This window comes from Protomyctophum parallelum (genome assembly GCF_964188405.1).
Source record: "Protomyctophum parallelum genome assembly, chromosome: 21".
Lineage (NCBI taxonomy): Eukaryota > Metazoa > Chordata > Actinopteri > Myctophiformes > Myctophidae > Protomyctophum > Protomyctophum parallelum.
In genome coordinates, this window is record NC_139713.1 from 27,933,813 (window position 1) to 27,958,708 (window position 24,896).

At 43.7% G+C, this 24,896-nt stretch overlaps 2 protein-coding genes across 5 annotated transcripts in view; one reads left to right on the forward strand and one right to left on the reverse strand.

Annotated features, from left to right (window-relative positions):
• st8sia3 (ST8 alpha-N-acetyl-neuraminide alpha-2,8-sialyltransferase 3) overlaps window positions 1–15,765 on the forward strand; it is a 35,835-nt gene extending 20,070 nt beyond the window's left edge. For 3 of the 4 annotated variants that reach the window (XM_083793188.1, XM_083793187.1, XM_083793189.1), the window contains 2 exons: window positions 831–1,052; window positions 10,928–15,765. In XM_083793188.1, the coding sequence (XP_083649314.1) occupies window positions 831–1,052; window positions 10,928–11,213 (508 nt within the window). In that variant the 3' untranslated portion in view covers window positions 11,214–15,765. The remainder of the gene's footprint in view (window positions 1–830; window positions 1,053–10,927) is intronic. The other variant, XR_014570922.1, reaches the window with a different exon arrangement.
• LOC310879612 (thimet oligopeptidase-like) lies at window positions 2,065–6,969 on the reverse strand (the record flags this gene model as incomplete). The annotated part of the gene is made up of 2 exons (XM_083794383.1): window positions 2,065–3,847; window positions 6,944–6,969. The coding sequence occupies 2 exons, from the start codon at window positions 6,967–6,969 to the stop codon at window positions 2,065–2,067; spliced, it is 1,809 nt and encodes a 602-aa protein (XP_083650509.1).
• Window positions 15,766–24,896: the final 9,131 nt, after the last annotated feature.

Sequence of the window (24,896 nt, forward strand, 5' to 3'; positions counted from 1 at the left end):
ATAATAATAATACATAATACTAATAATAACAAGTAAGACGCGCAAACGCGGGAAGCGAACGCAGCTCGTGTGTGTGTGGTTGTGTGTGTGTGTGTGTGTGTGTGTGTGTGTGCTACAGCTGCGCCCTGTGTGTGTGTGTGTGCTACAGCTGCGCCCTCTGGTGGCGGGCGGGTGGTGTAACAGCGTGACACACACACACACACACACACACAGACATTCAGCCCTTGCTGTCATAGTAAGTGGCTCACTGCGTTCGCAATAATAATGGATTTTATTTATAATGCACTTTACAGTACATTCCTCAGAATCTCAAAGTAGACAAAAGCGTAAAACAGTAGGCAAAAGCATAAAATAACCTCACACGATTAAAAACACACAATTAAGCATCAAGGAAACAAAACGGTTTTAAACATGAGGGCATGGGTCACGGAATAAAATCTGTGAATTTAGAAGAAAGCCTTGTTAAAAAGGTAGGTCTTTAGTCCTCTCTTGAAGGAGTCAATTGCTGTGGCACTCTCAATTGTGTGGGGAGTTCAGGGGCAACTGCCCCTGAACGCAGAAGGCCCTGTCACCCATCGTGCGCAGGTTTGGCCGTGACGGGGTTGAGGCAGTATCTGTTTGAGGAGCGGAGGGTGAGGGTCGAGGGTTTCAGGGAGACTAATTCCTTGAGGTAGGGGGGCATTTCCGTATCTAACCCATTATTAACCCATTAACCCTTTTAGACCTGAGGCCGATTTTTTTACGCTTCTAAATCAGAAATCAGTTTTCTGAAAAAACAATGTTTCTATGTCCTATGGTGCCACCCCCCCCCCCCCCCCCCATGCACACAGCATCCTGGAGAAGTACTACAACAACCTGCTGACGGTGCAGGACCGCAACAACTTCTTCCTGAGCCTGAAGAAGCTGGACGGCGCCATCCTGTGGATCCCCGCCTTCTTCTTCCACACGTCGGCCACCGTCACGCGCACGCTCGTCGACTTCTTCGTGGAGCACCGGGGACAGCTGAAGGTGCAGCTAGCCTGGCCGGGCAACATCATGCGCTACATCAACAAGTAAGTAGTCCAGAGAGAGAGAGAGAGAGAGAGGGGTGTGTGCGTATCGTTTGACTTTGTATCGTATCGTTTTGCAATAGAAATAATCGGTATCGAATAGTTTTGCAATGGATATAATCAATTGTATCAATAATGCATTGTTTTTTACCAAGAAAATATAAAATGTAATTACTTTTCCATTCCATATAGCTACACTTGGTCTATCGATAAATGTGTATATTCTCTGTGTTCATGTCAAGGCGTGGGTTTGTCCATTATGTGTTACAATGTCCATCTATTTACCAGAGAATCGCTGTGTTTACTTATTTATATCCATAATAATAAATCTTACCCTTAAAAAAACAGCACTATCCACAAGTTTCACACATATGTAACTTGCTAGTTACTATATCGATTACAAATCATTGTATCGTATCGTCAACCATGTATCGTGAATGGCAACAAAAAATTACGGGAAGCAGCTTTTTGCTTCTACGGGGCGTCGGCATGGAACAAGCTCCCACTGTACCTTCGTCAGGCAGCCTCTGTAGACATTTTTAAAACACAGCTCAAGACCCACTTCTACAACATTGCTTTTAATTGATCTTTTATTTTTTGTTATTCATGTCCTCGGCCTTGCTTTTCTTTTTTATTCTCCATTGTTCTGTAAAGCACTTTGAGCTGCATTTCATGTCATGAAAGGTGCTATACAAATAAAGTTGTATTATTATTATTATTATTATTATTATGAATGGGACTTGTCTTGAACACGTGACGTGACGTGCTGTCAGGCCAGAGCCTATATGTGGCATGCGCCTGGACCACTAGGCCAGCGGGTGCCCTGTATTGTTGTTTTTGGTGGGGGCTGTATTCAAATCATCAGGTGGATGGCGGATGGATGTCACAAATGTAAATTGCACTGATGTCAGACCACAACTGAAACTGTTGCCTTAACAATTGGTGATTTGAACATGTGGACCCTGGGGGGTGGGGGGACATGTCTTTCTTTTGTTGAATGTTGATGTTGAAACCGTTAGTCCTTTCTCCAGCATCTGGAACGGGACCTCCGATCTGAACACGTTGAAACTTGTAGTCCTTTGCTCTGGAGGAACGCATCCTGATTGGGTTCTCGACCCAAGAAGTTCCTCAGCATTTCCTTGGCATTCTTAGAACCACCAGGCTTCAGGATGCAATTTCTGTAGTCCAAACCCACCTGGTTCATGATGCCTTCCCGTTTGAAACGGCTGTAGAACATGTCCATGGCCAACACCTCACTCCACAGGTAGTCATACCATACGTACTGATGGATGTGAAGACGTTGGTCCAATTTAGCTTCTTCTATCTTAGCCAGGAATTTCCTACGGGCGATTGCGGGATGAGACTTGATGAGTTTGTCCAGCAGGTTGTCAGGAATTGGAGCTCCCGTCTTGTAGTGTTTAGAAATTCTCTGTAGTGGTTCCTTCTCCCAAACCCAGTTTTCCAACATCTGGGACGGAGCTTCTATAAAGTCCTTCTCCATGTGGAATGCGTTGAATGCAGCGTAGTCAACCTGAGCACAGAGGAGGTGCATGACGTGACCAAACTCATGGAAGAATGTGGTCACTTCTTGATGCGTCAGGAGGAAGGGGTTGGCTATGGGTTTATAGAATTTGGTGACTAAGGCAGCAACAGCCTTCTGTCTACTCCCATCAGACAGCAGACAGCCGGGCTGCAGCAAGACGCAATATCCACTGACATACCTGTCCATGTTCTTTCCCTTTCTGGTGAGCAGGTCGAGGTAGAACTGTCCGATGATCTGCCCACAGGAGCGGTCAGTGACGCAGTACAGAGTGACATCAGGATGCCATACGGGGGCGCCGTGCACCAGGCTGAACGACAGACCCAGCAGGTCCTGGAAGATGTCCAGCAGACCATGGGTCACAACCTCCAAGGGAAAATACTTCTTCAACTGGCATGTACGCTTGGCCTTTGGACTCTCCTCATCTCCCAGTGTCTTCAGCTTATGGGTCAGCTCGTCCAGGAAGATGGAGACCTTGTTGGCAGACCGCACCATGTTGCTCCTCAGGGAAAAGTCAGCTTTGGTTTTGAAACCCAGCAAAGTTCTCTTCTGAGCACGTAGCTTCAACACCTCCTTGTTGGCTAAATTGCATTCATTTATTAACTTCTTCTCAATGTCATGTAGCTTGTTTAGTTTATCTTTTGGGAGATGCAATCCATTCCTATGGGTGATGTTTTCCTGCATGCATGTCTCCATGTATACCTCTGTAAGACTTCTTGCATCCACCTTCATCCCCAGAGCTTCGATCCATAAGCCACCGGGACTACCCTCGTACGTCCCAGTCTTTGTGATATGACTACGTAGATTATTTATATACTTACTACAGAATTTCATCTTGTCTTGTATGTCTTGTATGCTCTCCCCAAGCCGCATATGTATGTATCTCTTATCCTCTGCAGTAAGACTGTCTTCGTCCACCTTCATCGCCAGAGCAAGAATCCTCTGGTAGACATCCTTTCTCGTGCTCACGTCTATAAACTCTTCTTGCATCTTATTTGCATCCCAGCTGGCGGTCCTCACCTCCTTACTGGGAGAAACGCTCCGTAGGAAGTTCAAGAACCCGCTCTGGGAATCGCACTCAGTTTCCATGTCAGCCAGGGCCTTCACGGTTTTGTTGAAGGTAACACCGTCCAGGTCCAGGGAGCCCATGGCATCCCACACATTCTTGTGCTTGGCAATGACCTCATCAGACTTCAGCCGGATCTGTTCAGGGCTCAGATCCCAGTGCAGGTAGTCCTCAGTGCAAGCCTGAGCAGGGCTGTAGATTCCATGTTAGTGAAATTCAATCACAGTGTAGTCTGAGCTCTGTGCTTCTGTTTGGATCTTGCACGTTTGGCACAGTTGCATATTGTAGTATGAAGGGATTTCCCTCTGTGTTTGGATCAAAAGGTGTGGCAGCGAGGACTTCAGTGTATCAATGCTAAATAAAGGAATGCAGTTCAGAGATTCACTTTGGACAGTCTGTGACATCAATGACAGCTTGACAGTTAAACGTCATCATCACACGTGACGTCATCATACATCATTCCATTCTGGCCAATCACAATTTGCGTCCTCACTTTTGTCTTCAATGTTTGTGTTTACACAAACCCTCAAAGCTGGACATAGGACTGGGGCTGGGGCTAGGACATAGGACATAGGACTGTGGTTAGGACATAGGACATAGGACTGGGGCTGGGGCTAGGACATAGGACATAGGACTGGGGTTAGGACATAGGACATAGGACTGGGGTTAGGACATAGGACATAGGACTGGGGTTAGGACATAGGACATAGGACTGGGGTTAGGACATAGGACATAGGACTGGGGCTAGGACATAGGACATAGGACTGGGGTTAGGACATAGGACATAGGGCTGGGGCTAGGACATAGGACATAGGACTGGGGTTAGGACATAGGACATAGGACTGGGGCTAGGACATAGGACATAGGACTGGGGCTAGGACATAGGACATAGGACATAGGACTGGGGTTAGGACATAGGACATAGGACATAGAACTGGGGTTAGGACATAGGACATAGGACATAGGACTGGGGTTAGGACATAGGACATAGGACTGGGGTTAGGACATAGGACATAGGACTGGGGTTAGGACATAGGACATAGGACTGGGGTTAGGACATAGGACATAGGACTGGGGTTAGGACATAGGACTGGGGTTAGGACATAGGACATAGGACTGGGGTTAGGACATAGGACATAGGACTGGGGCTAGGACATAGGACATATGACTGGGGTTAGGACATAGGACATAGGACTGGGGTTAGGACATAGGACATAGGACATAGGACTGGGGTTAGGACATAGGACATAGGACTGGGGTTAGGACATAGGACATAGGACTGGGGTTAGGACATAGGACATAGGACATAGGACTGGGGTTAGGACATAGGACATAGGACTGGGGCTAGGACATAGGACATAGGACTGGGGTTAGGACATAGGACATAGGACATAGGACTGGGGTTAGGACATAGGACATAGGACTCGGGTTAGGACATAGGACATAGGACTGGGGTTAGGACATAGGACTGGGGTTAGGACATAGGACATAGGACTGGGGTTAGGACATAGGACATAGGACTGGGGTTAGGACATAGGACATAGGACATAGGACTGGGGTTAGGACATAGGACATAGGACTGGGGTTAGGACATAGGACATAGGACATAGGACTGGGGTTAGGACATAGGACATAAGACTGGGGTTAGGACATAGGACATAGGACTGGGGTTAGGACATAGGACATAGGACATAGGACTGGGGTTAGGACATAGGACATAGGACTGGGGTTAGGACATAGGACATAGGACTGTGGTTAGGACATAGGACATAGGACTGGGGTTAGGACATAGGACATAGGACTGGGGCTGGCGGCCCTAAAAAAGTTAGGTGGTTTCCTTTTCTTTTTTTTAATAAATATTTTCAAGTTTAAAAAAAAAAAAACTAAATTATAACAAGAGACACACCATCTAGCCCCCTCAGTCAAGTTTAAATAAATCACCTGTGTGAAGTGAGGGACGATCTTATCATCGTACGTCATCATAAATCATCTCATTCCAATGCCAATCAGAATTTGCGTCCCCACCTTTGTCTTCAATGTTTGTGTTACGCAGTGTTTTGTGTTACGTCAAAATTGTCAATGGGATGTAAAGTTTGTGTAGGACAAAGTTTGTGTTAGCACACACACCGAAAGCTGGACATAGGAGGCTTTTTGAGGCTTTGTTGAGGCCTCAAAATGTAAATGAAAACATTAAAAAAAACCTTCTGGTACTTTTTAATTTCGGTTTCAAGTTTCCGGTCAGTGGTGTTGTGTGGACCAGGTGGGACTGATAGACAGACATGACATGGACTTCAGCTGGACTTTCTTTCAAAATGAAAGGGAAAAAGTACCCTGTACTGGTCCTTTTGGATTCATCTGTACACTCAAGAGTTATGGGGGTCCATGGCCTATAACGCAGTAACGCACACAGTAAACCGGGGGTCCTTGAAATGAAAAAGTTTGAGAATCACTAGTTTCATTGGACCCATGCATGCCCCGTGTGCATAAATACCATGTAATGGTTTTGCACGTGTAGTCCCCACACACAGACCATTTATGATTTTGAATAAAACTATTTAAGCGTGAATAATGATATTTAAGCACGACGTGTCACACTGGGATGGATGTGAGATGCGTGGAGGTTTGAGCGGCGGCGTGTACGGGTCCAGTATGGCATCAGTAGGGCCATGCCTATCCCATCCATGATGTCATAGTGTACTACTGCATTTGTGCCTACCCTTTTAGCTGTTGGGGGCTCATGTAAATCTACAGCCTTTATAGCCATAGTAAATTTCTCTTTTTCTTTAACGTGTGTAGTGGGCGGGCGGTGGGGGGGTGGGTGCACTAGCGTGGTCACCCCAGGGCAGCACACGGTGTTAATCCAGGCCAGCAGCTTTACGCTCCAATAAAACATCATCAACACATACAGTATACAGCAGTGGTTCCCAAACCTTTTAGCTCGAGACCCCCAAACAGAAATTAGACGTTAGTATGAATGAACTTGTTAGCGAATAAGAATGGGGGTGGAGATTGAAGTTATGTCTGACTAATACTTGGCACACAGTGTTGTGCATCAAAAAATAGCCGATCTAGGGCATCAATTTTCTGCTTTGGGATTAGGGTTTAAACATGGCAAAACGTTGCAAAAATGGCAGTCACGAAATCCGAAAATCTTCATGTCCTCACAAGGTGTGTGTGTGTGTGTGTGTGTGTGTGTGTGTGTGTGTGTGTGTGTGTGTGTGCGTGTGCGCGTGCGTGTCAGCAGCAGTAGTGCCAGAGCCCCGGTTTTGGGGATAACCCCATGTGTACCATGTGGCTGTATTGTACTGAGCCATGGGGTAGAGACCAGTACGGTACAGAGGATTTAGACCCCAAAGCCGGCTTATAGAGAAAGGGCTATTTTATGAAAGGTATGGCACAGAGTTGTAATGGAGTGTGTGTGTGCGTGACTGCGTGTGTGTGTGTGCGTGTGCATGCGTGTGGCTGTCTCAGTGCAGTGTGGGTAACTGAAACGTGTGCACGTTTGTCCTCATGTGTGTGTCTGTGTGTGTAAAGAGGGATTTATGCCTAGTGGTTTAACATTGTGGCATTGTGAATAGACAGGTGGTACAGTAATCTGGACCAATCCCATTATATCTACCTGCTCTGGGAAGCATTACCGGGTTGTAAGCAGCTCAGGGTGGATAGAAAACCTTAAGGACGTCCCAGAGTGGCTTTTGTTCAGGCCAGTTTGGAAGGCTTTTCCTCACTAACGCTTCGTTTATACTATTACCTTTCCGTCGCCGCGCACTACGAGCGACGCAAGGCTCGTTGTGAGATTTCTGCTATTTAAATTCTACATTTTAAAGGGATAAGAAGACACTGAGGATTTTACTGTGTGTACATTTGAGTGGCTTGAACTGGCTTCCCCCACCTTTCTTTATGAAACGACTTCATAGGTCACGGTGGCACAGGCAGTCGCCTCACAGCTAAAAGGTCCGAGTTGCGTTCCTACCGGGGACGTTGCGGGCGTGTTCTCTCCTCTGCGTCATCAGCGCCTATACCCTAGGTGGGGTTGGCAAAAGGGGGTGCATATCTTTGGTCCGACATACTAATACCTCAAATTTGTAGTACCACTTTCTGCCTATTTATGAATCTGTCTATGAATCTAAGGGGCCTGGCCCCTGACACAGTGAAAGCGTCATTGGACGTGAGCGTCACTGACCCACTTGACGCCTCCAGTGTGGCTACAGCCGCTGTAAACACTGTGCGTTTGATGCTTTCAGTGTTTCAGGGCCATAGCACGCCCCGTTGTTAATTTTTATTAGCTGCAGCTGTTGCTAATGCTTACATCACTGGCTCTCGAGTGAGGTCTGGCAGGGACCCTCAGGGGTCCTTGAGGGGGTTCCAGGGGGGTCCCCAGCAACGTAATATATCATCAAAGTCAGCGTAAGCACTTTTAACCAAGCTCTACTACTGTATTTGCCAAAAGAAAGTCTTCCAATATGTTTAATAATTTCAGATGGGGTTCCGCAGACAAATACATACGAATTTGGGGATCCTTGACTTGGGAAAGTTTAGTGAACCACCGGCTTACAGTACATCACAGTGTACGATAAGTGTTATGTAGCCTGCCATGTTTTTATCCTGCTTTAGTTCTTAACCTGAACCTGAAAACGAACAACATTGTGCAATCAGCCTAGGTTTCCATCCTCCTTTTAAGTGGTTAATGACACCGACTGACTTCCATTGAAAGTGACGTGTTGCCTGTTGCATTGTTATCTGAAGGCAGAGTAATTAAACTGGTGACATATTGGGCAGTGTTACATTTAATGTTAAATAAGGCTTTGTCTTGGCAGTGGGGCTGGAGCCAGTATGTCTGGAAGCACACGCCGTTATCGTGGCTGGAGAAGCCATTCTCTCAGCATGGCCTTGTAGTTAGTTATTGTAGCAGACATGCCATTAGTTAAGGTTAAGATAGGGTTTTAATTCTGCCCGGCAACAGCACACTATCATTTTATGTTTACAGTTTCAATCGTTAAGTAGAATTGCTAGTGATGTGTCCAGTGATGTGTCCAAGTGTGTGTGTGTGTGTGTGTGTGTGTGTGTGTGTGTGTGTGTGTGTGTGTGTGTGTGTGCGTGTGCGTGTGCGTGTGCGTGTGCGTGTGCGTGTGCGTGTGCGTGTGCGTGTGCGTGTGCGTGTGCGTGTGCGTGTGCGTGTGCGTGTGCGTGTGCGTGTGCGTGTGCGTGCGCGTGCGTGTGCATGTGTGCGGGAGAGGGAGAGGGAGATTTCCTATAGACAGTTTCTGTAGGCATAAGTACATTAACGTTACAAATATCCCTGACTGAGAAGAAATCATGTTTCTATGAGTTATTAGTTGGCCTATTTTTGGAAGAAACACTAGAATAAGCTCCAAAGCTTAAAATACTCAAAATAGTTTCACTGCTGAAGTTTTTCACTAACCTTTGAAGAATCACCCAATTGCGCACCCACGGTCCTGACCAACAACAACAATGGGGAACAGCAATTACGCTCCATAGATTTTGCATTGTGCCTCGATTACGTGATGTGACGTATCCTAGAGTGTCTGAGGAAAACATTGTATGTTTTAAACGTTATTAAAAAAATGGCCGATTAAACAAATAAAACACAACTCGTGTAACTCGTGCTCAGGATGGAAGGAGATCTTTATCTTTTAACTTGTGAATGGGAGTCAATTTACACCATAGTGGACATGACGTTGCATGGCTCTTCATCAGACAATGAGATTCACAAACCTGTCACGGCTGTGTCAGCTGACCAGTAATTCAATCATTAATCAAGGATGCAAACATGCAAAGATCATCCGATCATCACGATGTGACAATGGAAATGACAGAAAGACCCAATATTCATATATCACAGGGAGATCATAATAAACTAGAAAAAGTGCCCTTCCGGGCACAGGTCTCCACCAGGTTATCCACAGATCCGTGCAGTTAGAGGTAAAAACACTTTTCGGCCAGTTATAGCGCCACCTTGAGGCTGAGTTGAAATTGTTCATGTGGCATTTTGTCCTCGGCCTAGTGGGAATGTGGGTGCACAATTTCACGGAAATCACGCGATGTGTTCATGATTTGCAGCATTTTGTTTGAAACTGAGCACTCCTGTGAACTTTGGAAGCCAATCTTAACCAATCAGGATGGAGTCTGATAAATCTGAAAGACCCGTTTCGTTGAATGGCTCTAGAGAGACTGTGTACCAATTTGCGTGATGTTTGGACAAAATCTGTAGGTGTACTGTGCAAAAACTTGTTTTGCACAAAGCGGCCTCCTGGTGGCGCTATAACAGGCCGTTCTGGAAAGTTTGGGGCAGAGGTTCATGGTTGGCATCCAGGGAGTGTGTGTGCAAAATATGGCATTGAAAAACTTGTTTTGCACAAAGTGGCCTCCTGGTGGCGCTATAACAGGCCGTTCTGGAAAGTTTGGGGCAGAGGTTCATGGTTGGCATCCAGGGAGTGTGTGTGCAAAATATGGCATCGACCGGGTTAACGGTGGCCGAGATTAGCTGTTCACGGACACACGGACGGACACACGGACGGACACGCGGACGGACGGAGTGCAAAACATACTCTCCCCACATGCCTTCGGCCTGGTGGAGACAACAAATAAGTGATACACCCATTTTCTTTAAAAACATGATTAATTAACCAGTCAACTGGAACACATGACATGACATCAGGTATGAACCATCATAAAAGTCAAGTGAAACAGATGACAAACACTGCCTCTTCTACTCTAACAATGGTGAAAAAGGATGTTTGTAGGTCATTTTATATTCAATAGAGCACCGAAGTCTGACGTCAATATCGGTAGACGGCGCAAATCCACAGGTTTGTGTACTCGCATTATAATCCCCATAGGGGGATTTTAGATCGCCTCATAAGAACTGTGTTTGAAAAATAATCCGGTCATCCCGGCCGCTTGACTCATATGGATATGAAGAATCAACTGACTGAGAGAAAACGCTAATGTTACTGCTACTGAATTAGTTACATTTTCGCATATCATATTATGAGTGACTCACTGTTGCAAATGATACAGAGACACCTCCCTGACAATAACGCTGAGACAGCTTGTTTATTTTTGGACCACAACGCTTATAGTAGACGATATTAAGATCACCCCATGTTATTCTCCATAGAGAAATTACTTCCGCAAACCAGGGGAATCGAAGGGATGAGCGAGTTACGTCAGGACTTTGGTGCTCAAAATTGAGTTGTCCTGACATCCTATAATGATTTGTCTCTCCCTCCCGCCCCCCCTCCCTGCCAGATACTGGAAGACCAAACAGCTGTCTCCGAAGCGTCTGAGCACCGGCATCCTGATGTACACGCTGGCGTCCTCCATGTGCGACCAGATCCACCTGTATGGCTTCTGGCCGTTCGGCTGGGACCCCAACACGGGCAAGGAGCTGCCCTACCACTACTACGACAAGAAGGGCACCAAGTTCACTACCAAGTGGCAGGAGTCGCACCAGCTCCCCGCCGAGTTCAAGCTGCTCTACAAGATGCACACGGAGGGACTGCTCAAACTCAGCCTCTCGCACTGTGCCCTCTAGGGTCTCCCCCCCCACCCCCCCTGCAAAGCGCTGCGCTTCTTTTACTGCTGATAGGGCTGGGCTAATATGGGCTAATCAAACGTCACCGTGTGTTTTGAACAAATACCTCCTCAATATCGATATTGTGATGGTAATAATTGCATTGTGATGATAATATCGCATTGTGACGATGAATATTATTCATAACGTATTGTGTCGATGAATATTGCTGATATCGTAGTGTGACAACAATATTGTTTTGTGATGATCAATTTATTTTTTTCCTTTTTTTACTGTTCATAAATAGCAAAGATTGCAGGTCTACTTGCTCACAACGCATCATGATAAAACACCTTGTAAACGTGCAGATCGGGTATATGCACTATTTTTGATTACTATTAATATTGTTTTGAACAAATAGTGCTTAAGTGATTTAAAACCAGGAAAAGACAACACTCATACCATATCGCGATATTACAATATCCCAAATCCCAGACGGTATTTTCTAGCCTCATACCGTAGTATCATGATATCGCTGTGCAGTGTACAGTATAATATCAATCTATTGCCCACAGCCCTAACTGTTAATATCATAACTACTGCTGTCTGAAACGTTGGGTTCTCTCCCAGACGTTGACAAATAAAGTGCTGAGAGCACAACTTGGCCGTCACACAGACACACAGTAATGTGCTTGTAATTGGCTCCGATGCAAGTGAGAAGGCAGAAGCCAGGCATGGTTCATCTGTTCTTTTGGATTAGGTCTCCATCGGCACAGTAATGAATCACAGGGAAGTGACTGGCTGCTATAGCAGCCTGAGCGAGAAGAGCGGGCGCTAAAGGACATGTTCCTGAAGGAACCCGCCACGCTAGATTCCATTTTACCCGGCCATTGGCGGCCAAAGGCGACGTGGCCCGGCCGTGTGTGTGTGGGTGTGTTATACATTTTTAAACACGGTGAAAAACAAGGACAATCTTGAATCAAAATAAATAGGGCTACTAGAAAACTATCTGCAGCTCTTCTCAAAGTAATGGTGTGATTCATCATTCTAGAAAGTAAATCCACCATACCCATGGAGTAAAATAAAACGTGTGATAAAATGGGGTGATTCTACCTTTTTATATTTTATTTTCTGGCCAATATGGCCTTCAAGATTCAAGTTGCAAGCCTCTTGTAATTGCAAGGTTGACGTAATTCACGGTCCCCAAGCCACCGATTGAAACGTGTCCATGAACTGCGGAACAGAGGATGTGGCAGGGTGATGAGGCATGGATTCTCCTATTGTTTAGCTGAGGATCTGCCGTGTCAGGTCAACCCATTGATATACAGTATATATGGATATGGCCTACTATTGCTATGACATTGGAAAGTGGAAAAGTGCAAAGTGGTTGCAGAGTGCGGATGGCGAGGACAGGGATTCTTTTTTCTTTGGAGGGTGCCAACTCATAGCTGCAGAAACACAAGAGCAGAGTTTGATATGTGCTCAGAAACATTATGACGATACTGGAGCTTAAAGACCCAGTGAAATGAAAAACACATTTTTCACACTTTTAGACCACATCCGTGGTCATCATATGGGCATACCTAACAATGGATGTAAAAAAATGTTGTGTATTTTTATATAAAAGGTCCATAAAAATCTAATTTGAATTACTTCCTGAAAACGAAAACGTCCTGCGTGATGACGTGTCGAGGCCCACATCAATAAAAGCCAATAAAAATGAAGCTCACCCTTTTGATTCCCATTGCTGTATCGTCCAAACACAGGTGCTTTTGATTGCAAACTTCTCCGTTTTTCATTCAAGATGACATCCAGACAGTGTATTAGTCGGTTTATACTTAATTATCACGCTAAAATATGTATCTGAAAACATTATAGGGTATAAATAAGCCACATAGCAGTAATATGGTACCGCTGGCCGACTATCTGACTTGTAAACAAACACACTCATGCGTCCTGCGTTTAGCATAGCTACCGTCCCATTGCCTGAGGGCATACGACGCTCTGATTGGTTCAGAAACTTCAGAGCCAGCGTTTCAAGCTGAAACTTCAAAATAAAACGCCCAAATTAACCATGTCACCCCGTCTTTAAGTATCTTCAGCACAGCTAGGACTCACTAGAAGTAAACATCCAGTCCATTTAGGGTCCTTCTAACTAATAGGGAGAAGAGGGGAGATCAATCGAGTCAGCCTGGGATCCACTCAAGGACCAAACTGGACAGGGCTTGCATTTGCTTCCCTGCATCTTCTCTGGTTCTGAGATACACAGTATACTACAATGTTTAAACGAACCGGGACAACCCAGGTCGCATGTTTCAGTGGAACTCCACAGAAAACACAGCCTGCGACCGGTTTAGTTTTTCAAACATTGGTCTGGGAGGAAAAAGAAAACGTGAAAATTATTATTAAATTTGACTCAAGAGTCACATTAACACTCAGGGTTTCGCTGTGTAACAAGGGCACCTCTCAGTGAGTATAGATATGGAGTTGGATTGGCATTCATTGTATAAAGCAGTGTAACCTGGCAGCAAGGCTTCACAGCGTTATAAGGAACAACAGTAGTGTTTCAGAGCGACGGCAGTGCATCGAGGCTTCGCAGCGCTAATAGGGAACAACAGTAGTGTTTCAATGTGATAGCAGTGCATCGAGGCATCACAGCACTTGGGGACTACTGTCGCATTTCAATGCAGGGATGCTTTCTTTAGGTGTACAGAAATACACACCAGCTACGTGGAGGAATTACGAGGTACATGAGTAAAGGACGGTGGCGGTTCGATGGACATGTTTGTATTCAGGACTTGGACTCAATCTATGCTACAGATTGACCTCTATGGCTTCTGGCCATTCGGCTGGGACCCCAACATGGCCAACCACTATGACGAGAAGTACACCAAGATATTCACGAAATGGCAGAAGTAGTCCCTGCCGAGCTTAAACCGCTCAACATGATGGACATGGAGGGACTGCCCAAATGCACCCTCTGACACACTGTCTAGAACCATACACATTAAGCACTAGGCTTCCACTTTTGATATCACTCTGAGGAATGGCAGGAAAATAGCACAGTAATGTGTTTGCTATGGGGATAAAAAGCAAAGTATAAGAAGCCAGGTGCACAGAGATTATTTTTAGGTGGACAAAAGTAAATTGGAGTGTTACACCAGCTGTATAATAGTCAGAGTGAGGAATTGTGAGGCACTTGACTATATTGTGGATGAGACTACAACGGCGGTGGTCATTTGTGGACCATGTTAGATTATGGACCTGCAAACAATTCAGCAAAACTGAATTAGAAGACTGCATTTCAGCTCTGCCTGCTCCAGTCCAGTCCATTCTATTCCAGCCCTGTCATTTCCAGCTGCCCAGCAACCTTAAGCTAAGTCCATTAGGGCAGTGGTTCTCAACGTTTTCAGGCCGCAACCCCCCTCAAATAATCATATTTGAACTGGTGACCCCCACACCCTGACAAACACTTGAATGTAGGAGATGAGGCATTCAATGAGTTATTCAGTTTATTTATTGATTTAAAATATTGTGAAAATAGCCTATCTAAGAGCTCACAACGCCTCGAAATAATGGCCTTTTTCTTGTATTATTTGACATTTTAGTTTGTTGATTGCTTTTGATGCAGTAATGGACTTCTCCTTTGCTTTTATGTCTTTATTTTTTCTAAGATATTAAAAACGTTAGGCTACTTAAATTGTCACTTCACTGTCAACTCACCAAAATCTGGGGACTCCCTGAGGGTCCCGACCCACCGGTTGAGAACCACTGCATTAGGGCACGGTCACACGGTCATAAACTTCATAGTGTCGTAGCCAATGCAAGCTTCTTTTCTGGGGTGTAGTTAGTTTGACTTGCGTCGGAGAGTGGTTGGCTCACTGAAAGAAAACTACAAGTGAAATGGCTGCCAAGTGGGATCAATAACGGCACATCTTTGGTTGACGGTCTGGTCCAAGTTCAATAATGTTGAACTTCAAGCTTCACATGTGATGTGTTGGACGCCACAATAGGACGCTAGCTCCACCCCTTTGCTCCCATGGAAATGAACGGGCAAGCTCACGCTTCTGACGTGTAAGAAGCACAGGTGTAACCGTGCCCTTTAGTTCTTCCCTCTGGTTGTGTTTCATGTTGAATCCATGCTAGACTTAAGTGCATTCTAGAACTCTACTACTGCATCTACTACAGTACTACTCTACTCTACTACTGCTAGAACCTTTTGATCCTTCCACTCACTTTTTTTCATTTTATTTTTCAGAAGCATTTGAACCTTTGGTTAGCTGGACTAACACATAGCCCTGTGAACGTGTTTTAACCCATTAAGACCTGCGGCCAATTCTACAAAATGCCTTCTAAATCAGCATGCAGTTCTCACACTTTCAAGATTTTTCCAAAATGATCAAAAATAGCAGATGTACAAGCTTGTGCTATCTTAGCCCTGGAACATGACTGCCATGATAATTATCATGACAGTCATGCAGTAACTTTGCCCTGTTTTTTGCAGTCGCTGCATTTACAAGATTTCCGTATATATAAACATTCAGATTTCAAATATAAAGTACTCACAAAGTGTCCCACGGGTGTTCGTTAGTAGCAGCGCGAGCGATTAGAATTGCTGCGTCCCGCGTTCTTTAATAAAAAGCATTTTTGTCCGAGCTCTCCGGCTACTTTTTTCAAACGGGGTTCGTTTGGGAAATCCACAGTTGCACACCGGGAGCGCACTCGCCTATTAGTCTGTATTGGCAGGGCGGTCAGAGTAACTATATCGAACACACCGAGTGCCACCCTCCTCCTGACCGATAGGGGCGCGTAGTTGAAAGCCAATGGCAAAATAACACCTCGGATAAAAATGCTTTTTATTAAACAACGCGGGATGCAAAAATTCTAATCGCTGGCGCTGCTACGAACTAACACCCGTGGGACACTTTGTGAGTACTTTATATTTGAAATGCGAATGTTTATATATTATAATTATTTGTAAATGTAGCGTCTGCAAAAACCAGGGTGAAGTTGCGTCATGACTCTCGTATGAATACGAGAGTCATGTTTACAGGGCTAGTGCTATCTTTGAATAGCCAACACAAAAATCTAAAATGACACAGATGCGTTCTCGGTTTTAATGGGTTAACCGTCACACGTTTTTTTTTTTGGCAACTTATCTTCTGCACACAGTGAGAAACTGCCCTGCCATGATAGTGCGTTATATTTTGAACTGGAAACTTTTTGACTTCGAAAGTCGAAAGGGAAACACTCACATCCCGACACATTTTTTCCCAGGTGCTGAACAACACTGTGTGCATTGGAAAAGAAAGAAGTGAATTGCGCACACTGTATCCCAGCAGAGAATTTATTAAGCAAAACGTCATCGGACCTGATGAACATGAAGATTTTTTGTGAATGTTCACCCCGAAATAGGGATGTTGTTGGGGTTCAAATGGTTACAAATAATCTCCACATCTTCCGTTTCTCTTTCGGTCCAGGTATATTGCTGTAACCATATTTCAGGGATTTTCCTTTTTTTTCCCTCAGTAAAATCACTTCAGACTTGTGTGAAAGGTTGGACTTGGAGTAGACGGGTTACATTAACCACATAAACCCCTAGCATCACTCACATGCAGGTGAACATCGTCAATAGCTAGATTTAGTATAGGGGGAAAGAAGGAAGTAGGCCTGGTCTCGGCCTATGCAATGTGCAGTAGTTGACCTTTTGTGTCTCTTAAAGGAGTAGTTAATCACAAAATAAAAATAAATAAAGAATCTTTTGACTGGGGCGGCAGTGGCTCAGGGGTAGTGTGGCCGGTAGAGCGGTCGGATGGGAACCGCAAGGTTCCCAGAGTTCAGAGTTCGTGTTGAAGTGTCCTTGAGCAAGACTCTGAACCCATAATTGCTCCTGATTTGCAGGCTGGTGCCTTGCATGGTTTCCTCCGCCATCGGTGTATCAATGTGTGTGTGTGTGTGTGTGTGTGTGTGTGTGTGTGTGTGCATGGGTGAATGTAATACACAATCTATGTAAAGCACTTTGGATAAAAGCGCTATAAAATTGCACAATTTAGCATTTGATCAATTACATGTATTTTTTGGTTTGTTTTTGTCACATTCCTAAGCCAATAATCAAATGATTGACTCAGGAATGCGACAAAGAAAGAAAATAAAAAAGGAAAAGGAAATCCGGCTTCATTGGGTGCGTAATTGATAGAAGATACCATAAGTAATTTTTGGGTGAACTACTCCTTTAAGCCCTATATATTGTAGATGTTATTATTGTGAAAAATGGAAGGGAATAATCTCTAGAAATCTTTTGAAAAACGGAAATGTATGAAATTCTTCCAAAAGGATGCCAGGGTTATTGTGGTTAAACACCATAAAGGACAAGTGCAACATTCCTCCTTGCATTTTACTGCATCTACACTGCAGACATTTGTTTTATTTCTTTCTTATCTTGAATGTAACCCAGCAGAACCAAATGATATCGTTTTAATACAAACCTCTAGTGTCTCAGTGAAGTGGTTATCAGAGCATTACTTACAGCATACAATGAAATGGATATCTAATGTGACTATGTGAAATGGAAACGGGAATTTACAGTATGTGACTGTGTGTAAGTACGTGTTTATTTGTAGTTGAACGAAAACCTGTGATTGTTTTCATTAAATGGAAGTGTGCTAGCGGGGCTAAGTGTGTGTGTGTGTGTGTGTGTGTGTGTGTGTGTGTGTTTGTGTGTGTGTGGGCTGCATATACAGGAACATGTTAGAAGATTTATAAAAACCTTAAACATAATAGTTATCTTTCTTTGTTAAGTACTTGATGAAAATAAAAGGCAAAAGAGAAATGTTTAATATTTACCCATTTTTGTTTTACTCAGAGTGTACAAATGTAACCAAATGAACCAAACATCCATAGAAAAACCCAGCAGATTTTTCTTTATTATACGGAGTAAATCACAGAGGAGCTCAACAGATTGATGTACAGTACAGTATGTGCCAGAAGACCCCAACCAGAGTGAATGCTATACTTATAAGCTCAGATCTAAAAATCGGATATAAAGTTTAAACAATTTGTCTTGTCTCAATTCAGCCTCGGGTTTACAGTGTCAATTGACAGAGTTCACCCAGAGACATGTTGGAAGACAATTGACAACACGTTCATCTCTAGCCATGCAATCACATGGTCACTGCTTGATTCATCAACATCAGTTGGTGCATGGGAATTATTTTTTACTTTTACTTTACTTAAGTAAAAATGTCCAATTTCAAATGTATAAATCTTTTGAGAATAGCAGATCTACAAGCTTACAATGTGTCGAATCACGGCGCATTGTGAGCTTGTAGATCAGCTATTTTCAAATGGCGGAAATATAGGGCTGAAGTGGTGTATGTATGTTTTTTTTATTATAATTATTAATTATACGTTTTCATATAAATGTAAAAGTACAATTTGGATCCGAGATGTAGTGGAGTAGAAGTAAACGTATTGGAAATTGGAAATACTAAGGTAAAGTAGGCCTACCTCAAAAGTAAATGTAGGCCTACTTACTTTTGTTACCACTGGTTCATGCTTGATTCGTCAACACCGATTATGAGGTTCAGGATTCAATGTTTGGTAGTACTGTATGCACTGCATGCAGCGGCGTTTTAATCACCTGATGACAAGCCTATCTCCCCATTCTTGTTCTCATTATCTCTGAGCACACAGGCAAACATCAAATCCTGTATTCTCTGAATAGCATGCGAACCAAGCAAACAGTAGGATATATCTAAATAACATAACTTATCTGAACAAGTAACCAGCATACATCTGCATAGTATAATCTGCCAGTGAGACACTGGCGTATGGGGGGGGGGGGGGGGGGGTTTGAGTGTACAGGGTTTTATGAGGTCTGGCCATGTGGAGCGTGTCTTGAGTGTACAGGGTTTGATGAGGTCAGATCACCATATATGGAATGTCAGAACAGGTGTCAGCTCCATATATAGAGATATATCGGGGGCAGTGTCTTGAGTCAGGGTTTGAATAGGGCCCAGGTGGGGTTGGGCCTTAATTTTCAGGTCTGTTGAGAACTACTAGTGCTACCGGGCGTGGCTGCACTAATAACTTTGAGGCGGGGCCGTCTAGATTTGTAATGGACAGGTATCAGTCAAAAGAGAGACATCGAAGAGGAAGGACGGGTGGGGCAGGATCAACATACAGTATGGAATGTCAGAACAGGTCAGCTCCATATATGGATATCTTATCTAAGGGTTTGAGGTTTTAAGGTCAGATGTAGAGTTGCTGGCCGGCTCCATATGCAGATCTAGGTGATGATCTAGTCTTCCCCATTGTCATGGGGCAACCCGTGCCCTATATATATATATATATATACACATGAAACTGTTTCCTATAACAGGCAAGGACTATTGTTTTAACCTTTATTGAAATTGTAATCACTGATTGGTTAGTTGTCTCTCCTGCACTGCTGGTGGCATTTCCCTTGATGAGGAAGGGGCCAAGTGCTATGCAGGAGAGGGGTGTTCCTCTTGATGCTTTGAGTAATTGTCATTGAGTGTTCATTCTGTTTTATACTTGTTTAATTGTAACACATTATTTAGAATGTTTAGGTTACTGTTTATTCAAGGTGGTTGATGGAAGTATTTATATTGGTGAAGTATGTGAGAAGAAATGTGCTAATTGAGTCTGTGCCCAGTGGTAGGATCCACTCCTATTTAAAGGAGGCTGCAGGGACAGACAAGTTAGTTGGATGTGGGCATTGACACAAATAACATCCCTGAGGGAGAGCTACAGGGCCTTGTGTGATCAGGGTACAGCCTGAAGAGAGCTCTCATCCTGTTTTGGTTTTGTTAAGGAGTGTTGCCTAAGTATTTATTTATCTTTTTGGCCTTTATTTCGTTGCCAGTATTACAGTTTGCTATTGAAAATTATTGCACTGAACAGTTCTGGACGACTGGACTTTTGGTGGAGGAGTTTGGGGAGAATAAACGCCCTTAACTACCATTCCTGACTGTTCTTGGAGCCTTGGCCGTTCGGGCAACTTTACACCCATGTATGACTATCCGCAGGGTTTGATGAGGTCAGTGTCGTGATCTTCATATTTGGAGGTGGCCACATATGGAGCGTGTCATGAGGCGTGATGGACTGACAACCATATATGAAGGAGAAGATGGATGTGTGGATAGATATATAGACAGATAGACCGTATTTGCAACGGAAATTCAGTTATAGCATAGCAAGTGAGGTAGACACCATTCGAAAACAATATGTCACTAATGAAAAACAAATATATATTGGATGTAAGTAAGACTCAAAATACGGTACATTACAATGATATTAGCAATTTATTTTACTACTATAGGCCTACTACTATTTTAGTGATTATTATTACTATATATTTACTAATCATACGTCAAAAATACATTAGATCAAAGCATTAGTTAATTATCAGCTCAAACATAATCTTATTTTATTCATGAATAAATAAATGGTTATATGTCGTTGGTAACAGCCATGACTAGACTAGACTGTCGTCTTTACGGGTGTGTTGCTATACATGCTCTTCTGTATGTTATTGTCTTCTCATAACCATATTATTTAGCATCTGGTCGCTACAGATTTGGTTTGCTCATCATATCAATTTGTTGCAACCAGTGAGCTGATGTGAGATGTACGACATATACTGTATTAGCACCCGTTTCACATACAGCCACTCAAAAGTGACATTAAAGCTGAGAGGGAGAGACAGAAAGTAGAGTGGGGCTACAGTTAAACACTTGAAGGGAATACGTACTCTGTGGGGTCTGACTGGTGGTTTTGCAGACGTGGGTACCAACGACCTCGCCTTTAAAGGGAACATTTCAACTAAGAAACTCCAAGAAACTCCAGTCACTCAATGTATATATTTGTAGTAGATAACACTAACAGTAGCACAAATTTAAATTTGCAACCTATGGCCAGAAAAATGAAGTCTGTGTGTTTGACTGGATTGCTGGATTACTACAATGCCCATAATGCTTTGGTGCTCTCACCCACCTTAGGGGGAGGGCTGTCTTACTCAAGCCCTCAGGGAGGCTCTCCAGCATTGAAGCGCTGAGCCCTGCTGGTCAGAGCTGAGAATGCAGACGGGCCCGTGCATTTAGCATGAGAAACCCTGTGCAGCTCGGGTTTAACATTGAGCAATTCCGCATTTTGGACACCAAATTTTGGTGTCCAAATCGAGTCAATACGGAAGTAGACCATTCTTCCGGGTGCTTCAAAACGCCACTGAGCAACTTCTATCGAAATGAATAGTAGGGGGCGGGGCAGTCCTTTATAACTCTATGGTCTTACTGAGACAACCTTAGAGTATATATTAATAGAGAAGGCACCCAGAGGAAACCCTGAGGCGAAATGGACATAGTGGCCGAATTTGGTATTGCAGCGCTGGGCCAAAGCTGGTCCGTTGACTATCATTGCGCACATTCATGATGACACGTGGACGCTGTTTCATACGTGAACGCGTGCAATGATAGTCAACGGCCAGCGTGTTCATGTGTTTGGCCCAATCTATGCCAGAATGCACTCTGTTCCTACCCAGAAGGAGGAGTGAAATTGCCTCATGTGCTTTTGAGCAACTTTATGCAAGTGGATGGGAGGAGAAATCCAGTGCCGTCTCTATTAATATATATACTCTAAAGAGACACCATGTAGTCCAAGAAGGAAGTGAGACCAGTGTCCGTGACATCACAGACACTTTGAAATACTAAAATATCTAAAACCACATTATTACTGACATAAAAACCCCAGGAAAGTGTTTTTTGTCTCCCAAACATCATTAAAATAAGATCTGGTTGCAAAAGGGGTGAAGTGGCCCTTTAATGCCATTAGATATATATTATGTTTTGTATACGTAGTAGCCTACATCTGTCTTTCTATGTTTAGGACAACAAAATTGGGTTGCATTCTGCAAACAAGGCCTTTGCTATTTTCAATTCAATTTCATGATGGAATAAAAATGAGATATATCACATATATCACATATCTGATAAAAGAATGATAAGATGAGGCAACATGAGCTCATGTCGGTCTCCACAGCATCCAGTAGAGTTTAGGGGTGCAACAGTTAATCGACTTAATCCATACTTTGAAAAATATTACATTTTAAATAAAAGAGTATCTGTTTTTTGGGGGAGAACATTTTAAGTGTCCCCCCTTTTTTTAAATGGCGAAAGTAGCTGCTCTACAAGCTCCCACAAAACCTAACTCTGGATCTTGTAGATCAGATATATCTTTTTTGATTAATTAATAATACTTGATAGAATAATCACTATAATAAAATAATAAATAATTGCAGTTCCTAGTTGAGTTCACAGATAACTTTGCATCGTAAGGCTTTTCACATGGCAAAAAGCCTGCTTCAGGTTCAAATTGACTATTTGTGATCTTGTCTACGCCACGCATATCTGGTTTTATCTTTTATTATCATCCCATCCCCCTGAATGCTTAGAGATGCCTAGTCCAGCCAGGAGTCCTTGAGGAGGGGGTTCCAGGGGGTCCCCAGCTAAATTAGTTAATAGCATCAAAATCGATTTAACCACTTTCACTCTAATGTACAACCACTTTAACCCTAATACAAGTAAATAGTCATTTTGAAACATTTTAACAACACAAATCTTGTAAGGCACAACATATGTTCAGATGTGGGTCATACTACAGTATGAATTTATAAGAGTCCTTGACATGAAAAGGTTTGAGAACCATATGGCCTATATATAGTGTCTCTCCTCTCACTGCGAGTTTGAATACAACATAGCCAGGTTGCCATGTCCTGGTGAGAACAGACAACACAACAGCGATGTGCTACACCAACAGGCAGGGCGAGCTCAAGTCCACACGCCTCCATCTGTTGGCTCGCAAGCTCTATGTGGCAACACATGCCTGTTGTCCATCAGAGCATGCCACATCACCGTACTCCTGAACACAGGAGCAAACCTGTTGTACAGGCATCCACTTCGCTATGCAGACTGGTCTCTACACCCAGAAGTACACCCAGATCTGGAGCAAGTTCGGGACTCCCATGCAGACTCCCACCTGTTCGCCTCAGAAGAGAACGCGACGTGCCCGCTCTTCTTCTCAATGAGCATGGGAGCATATGGGACTGAATGCCCTGGCCCATCGATGGCCCAAAACCCTGCTCTATACCTTCCCCCCGCTGACCCTCATCCCACCCACTCTAGCCAGAGTGAGGACTCAGTGCTCCTGATAGCCCGGGGTGGGGGGCTTGGCCCGGTCTGGCCCTAAAACAATGTTACTAAGACAAGATTTCTATTCATTGCGATGATAGATAATATCATTTAGTAATAAATGTAAATCTATGCCAGTTATCTAAAAAAAAATCACACCTGTGTGAACTGAGTGGTGCAGCTCCCCCCACCTCTCTCTCTCTGTCTCTCTCTCTCTCTCTCTCTCATTAGCAGGCAACATTGCAGCACTCTCTGTTTCTGTCGCCCCCTACTGGTACCCTATAGTCATATACTGGTGCTCATGACCACATACATTGCTGATTGTAGGAGTCAGAGCCGAAGACTTTGATCAATCCTCAAGCCCCCCCCCCCCCCCCCCCCCCCCCCCCCCCCCCCCCCACCCCCCCCCGCAGCCCAATTAATTAGCCTATACACAGACAGCGACTGATCAGCCTATTTTGGACGATATGGGTCTTTTCTCGAGTCAGTGTGTAGTCTCACTATAGTCTGTGTAGGGTTAGGTCTCTTTGGTGAATTCTTGATCAGTGTTATTATGTCACGACTCAAGAACAACTACAAAGAAACCCGATTAGCATTTGAATACTTTTTAACACCTCTTGGACGGCCGGTGTCTCTCAAGACAGACTGTTGCCTCGAGGAACAACAGGGGAGGCGCTGTTTTCCCGAATATTTGACGATGGGATTCTCAGATTGCCGGCGGAGAGGTCCAAAATGTTCGGAATTCCCAGAAAATATATAATGTAAATGTAAAATGTCCATGAAAATCTTCATGGGGGCCTAAAGGGGCCCTGGGAGTCTTCATGGGGGCTGTGGCCCCGTGGCCCCCACAGACTCTACGTCGTTGGTAGGAGTGGTTGCACCACTCAAAAAACCAGCATGCTATAGTATGCCGTCCGAGGCCATGGGAATAAACGACATACTATATAGTATAGTTTTTATAATTAAAAAATTCAGTGAGTGTCCAACAATGAAGTACTTTATAATGTTACTTGACATGTCATACAATTATGCCATATTATGAATAGATTATAGTGCATTATAGTTTTTATAATGTATTATATGCATGGGCTTCATAGAAAGCGTTAGCAGCAGCATTTCTCTCTGAATTTTGACAGCCTAGTCGTTGCTCTAAAGCTTTTTTTTATGAAACTGGAAATAAAGAAAATATCTAGTTAATGAATAATATTTAAATTAATAGTTGATTTAAATATAAACATGATTTATTTAAAAAATATAGTCTGACATTATTAAATTATCATTACCGAAACATACTTAAAAGTATAGCGGTGTATGAGATGGGTGTTGCGGAGGATGAGAAACATGGTATTTCATTGGTTTTGTGAGAATTACCCTACTAGTCCTACATACTTACACCTAGCAACCCCATTCTAGTCTACTTAGGTTCATCTTACGGTGGACATGTGAAAAGGAATATTTGAAATGTTTCATAGTTTTAGAAATATATAGTGCTTTCAAA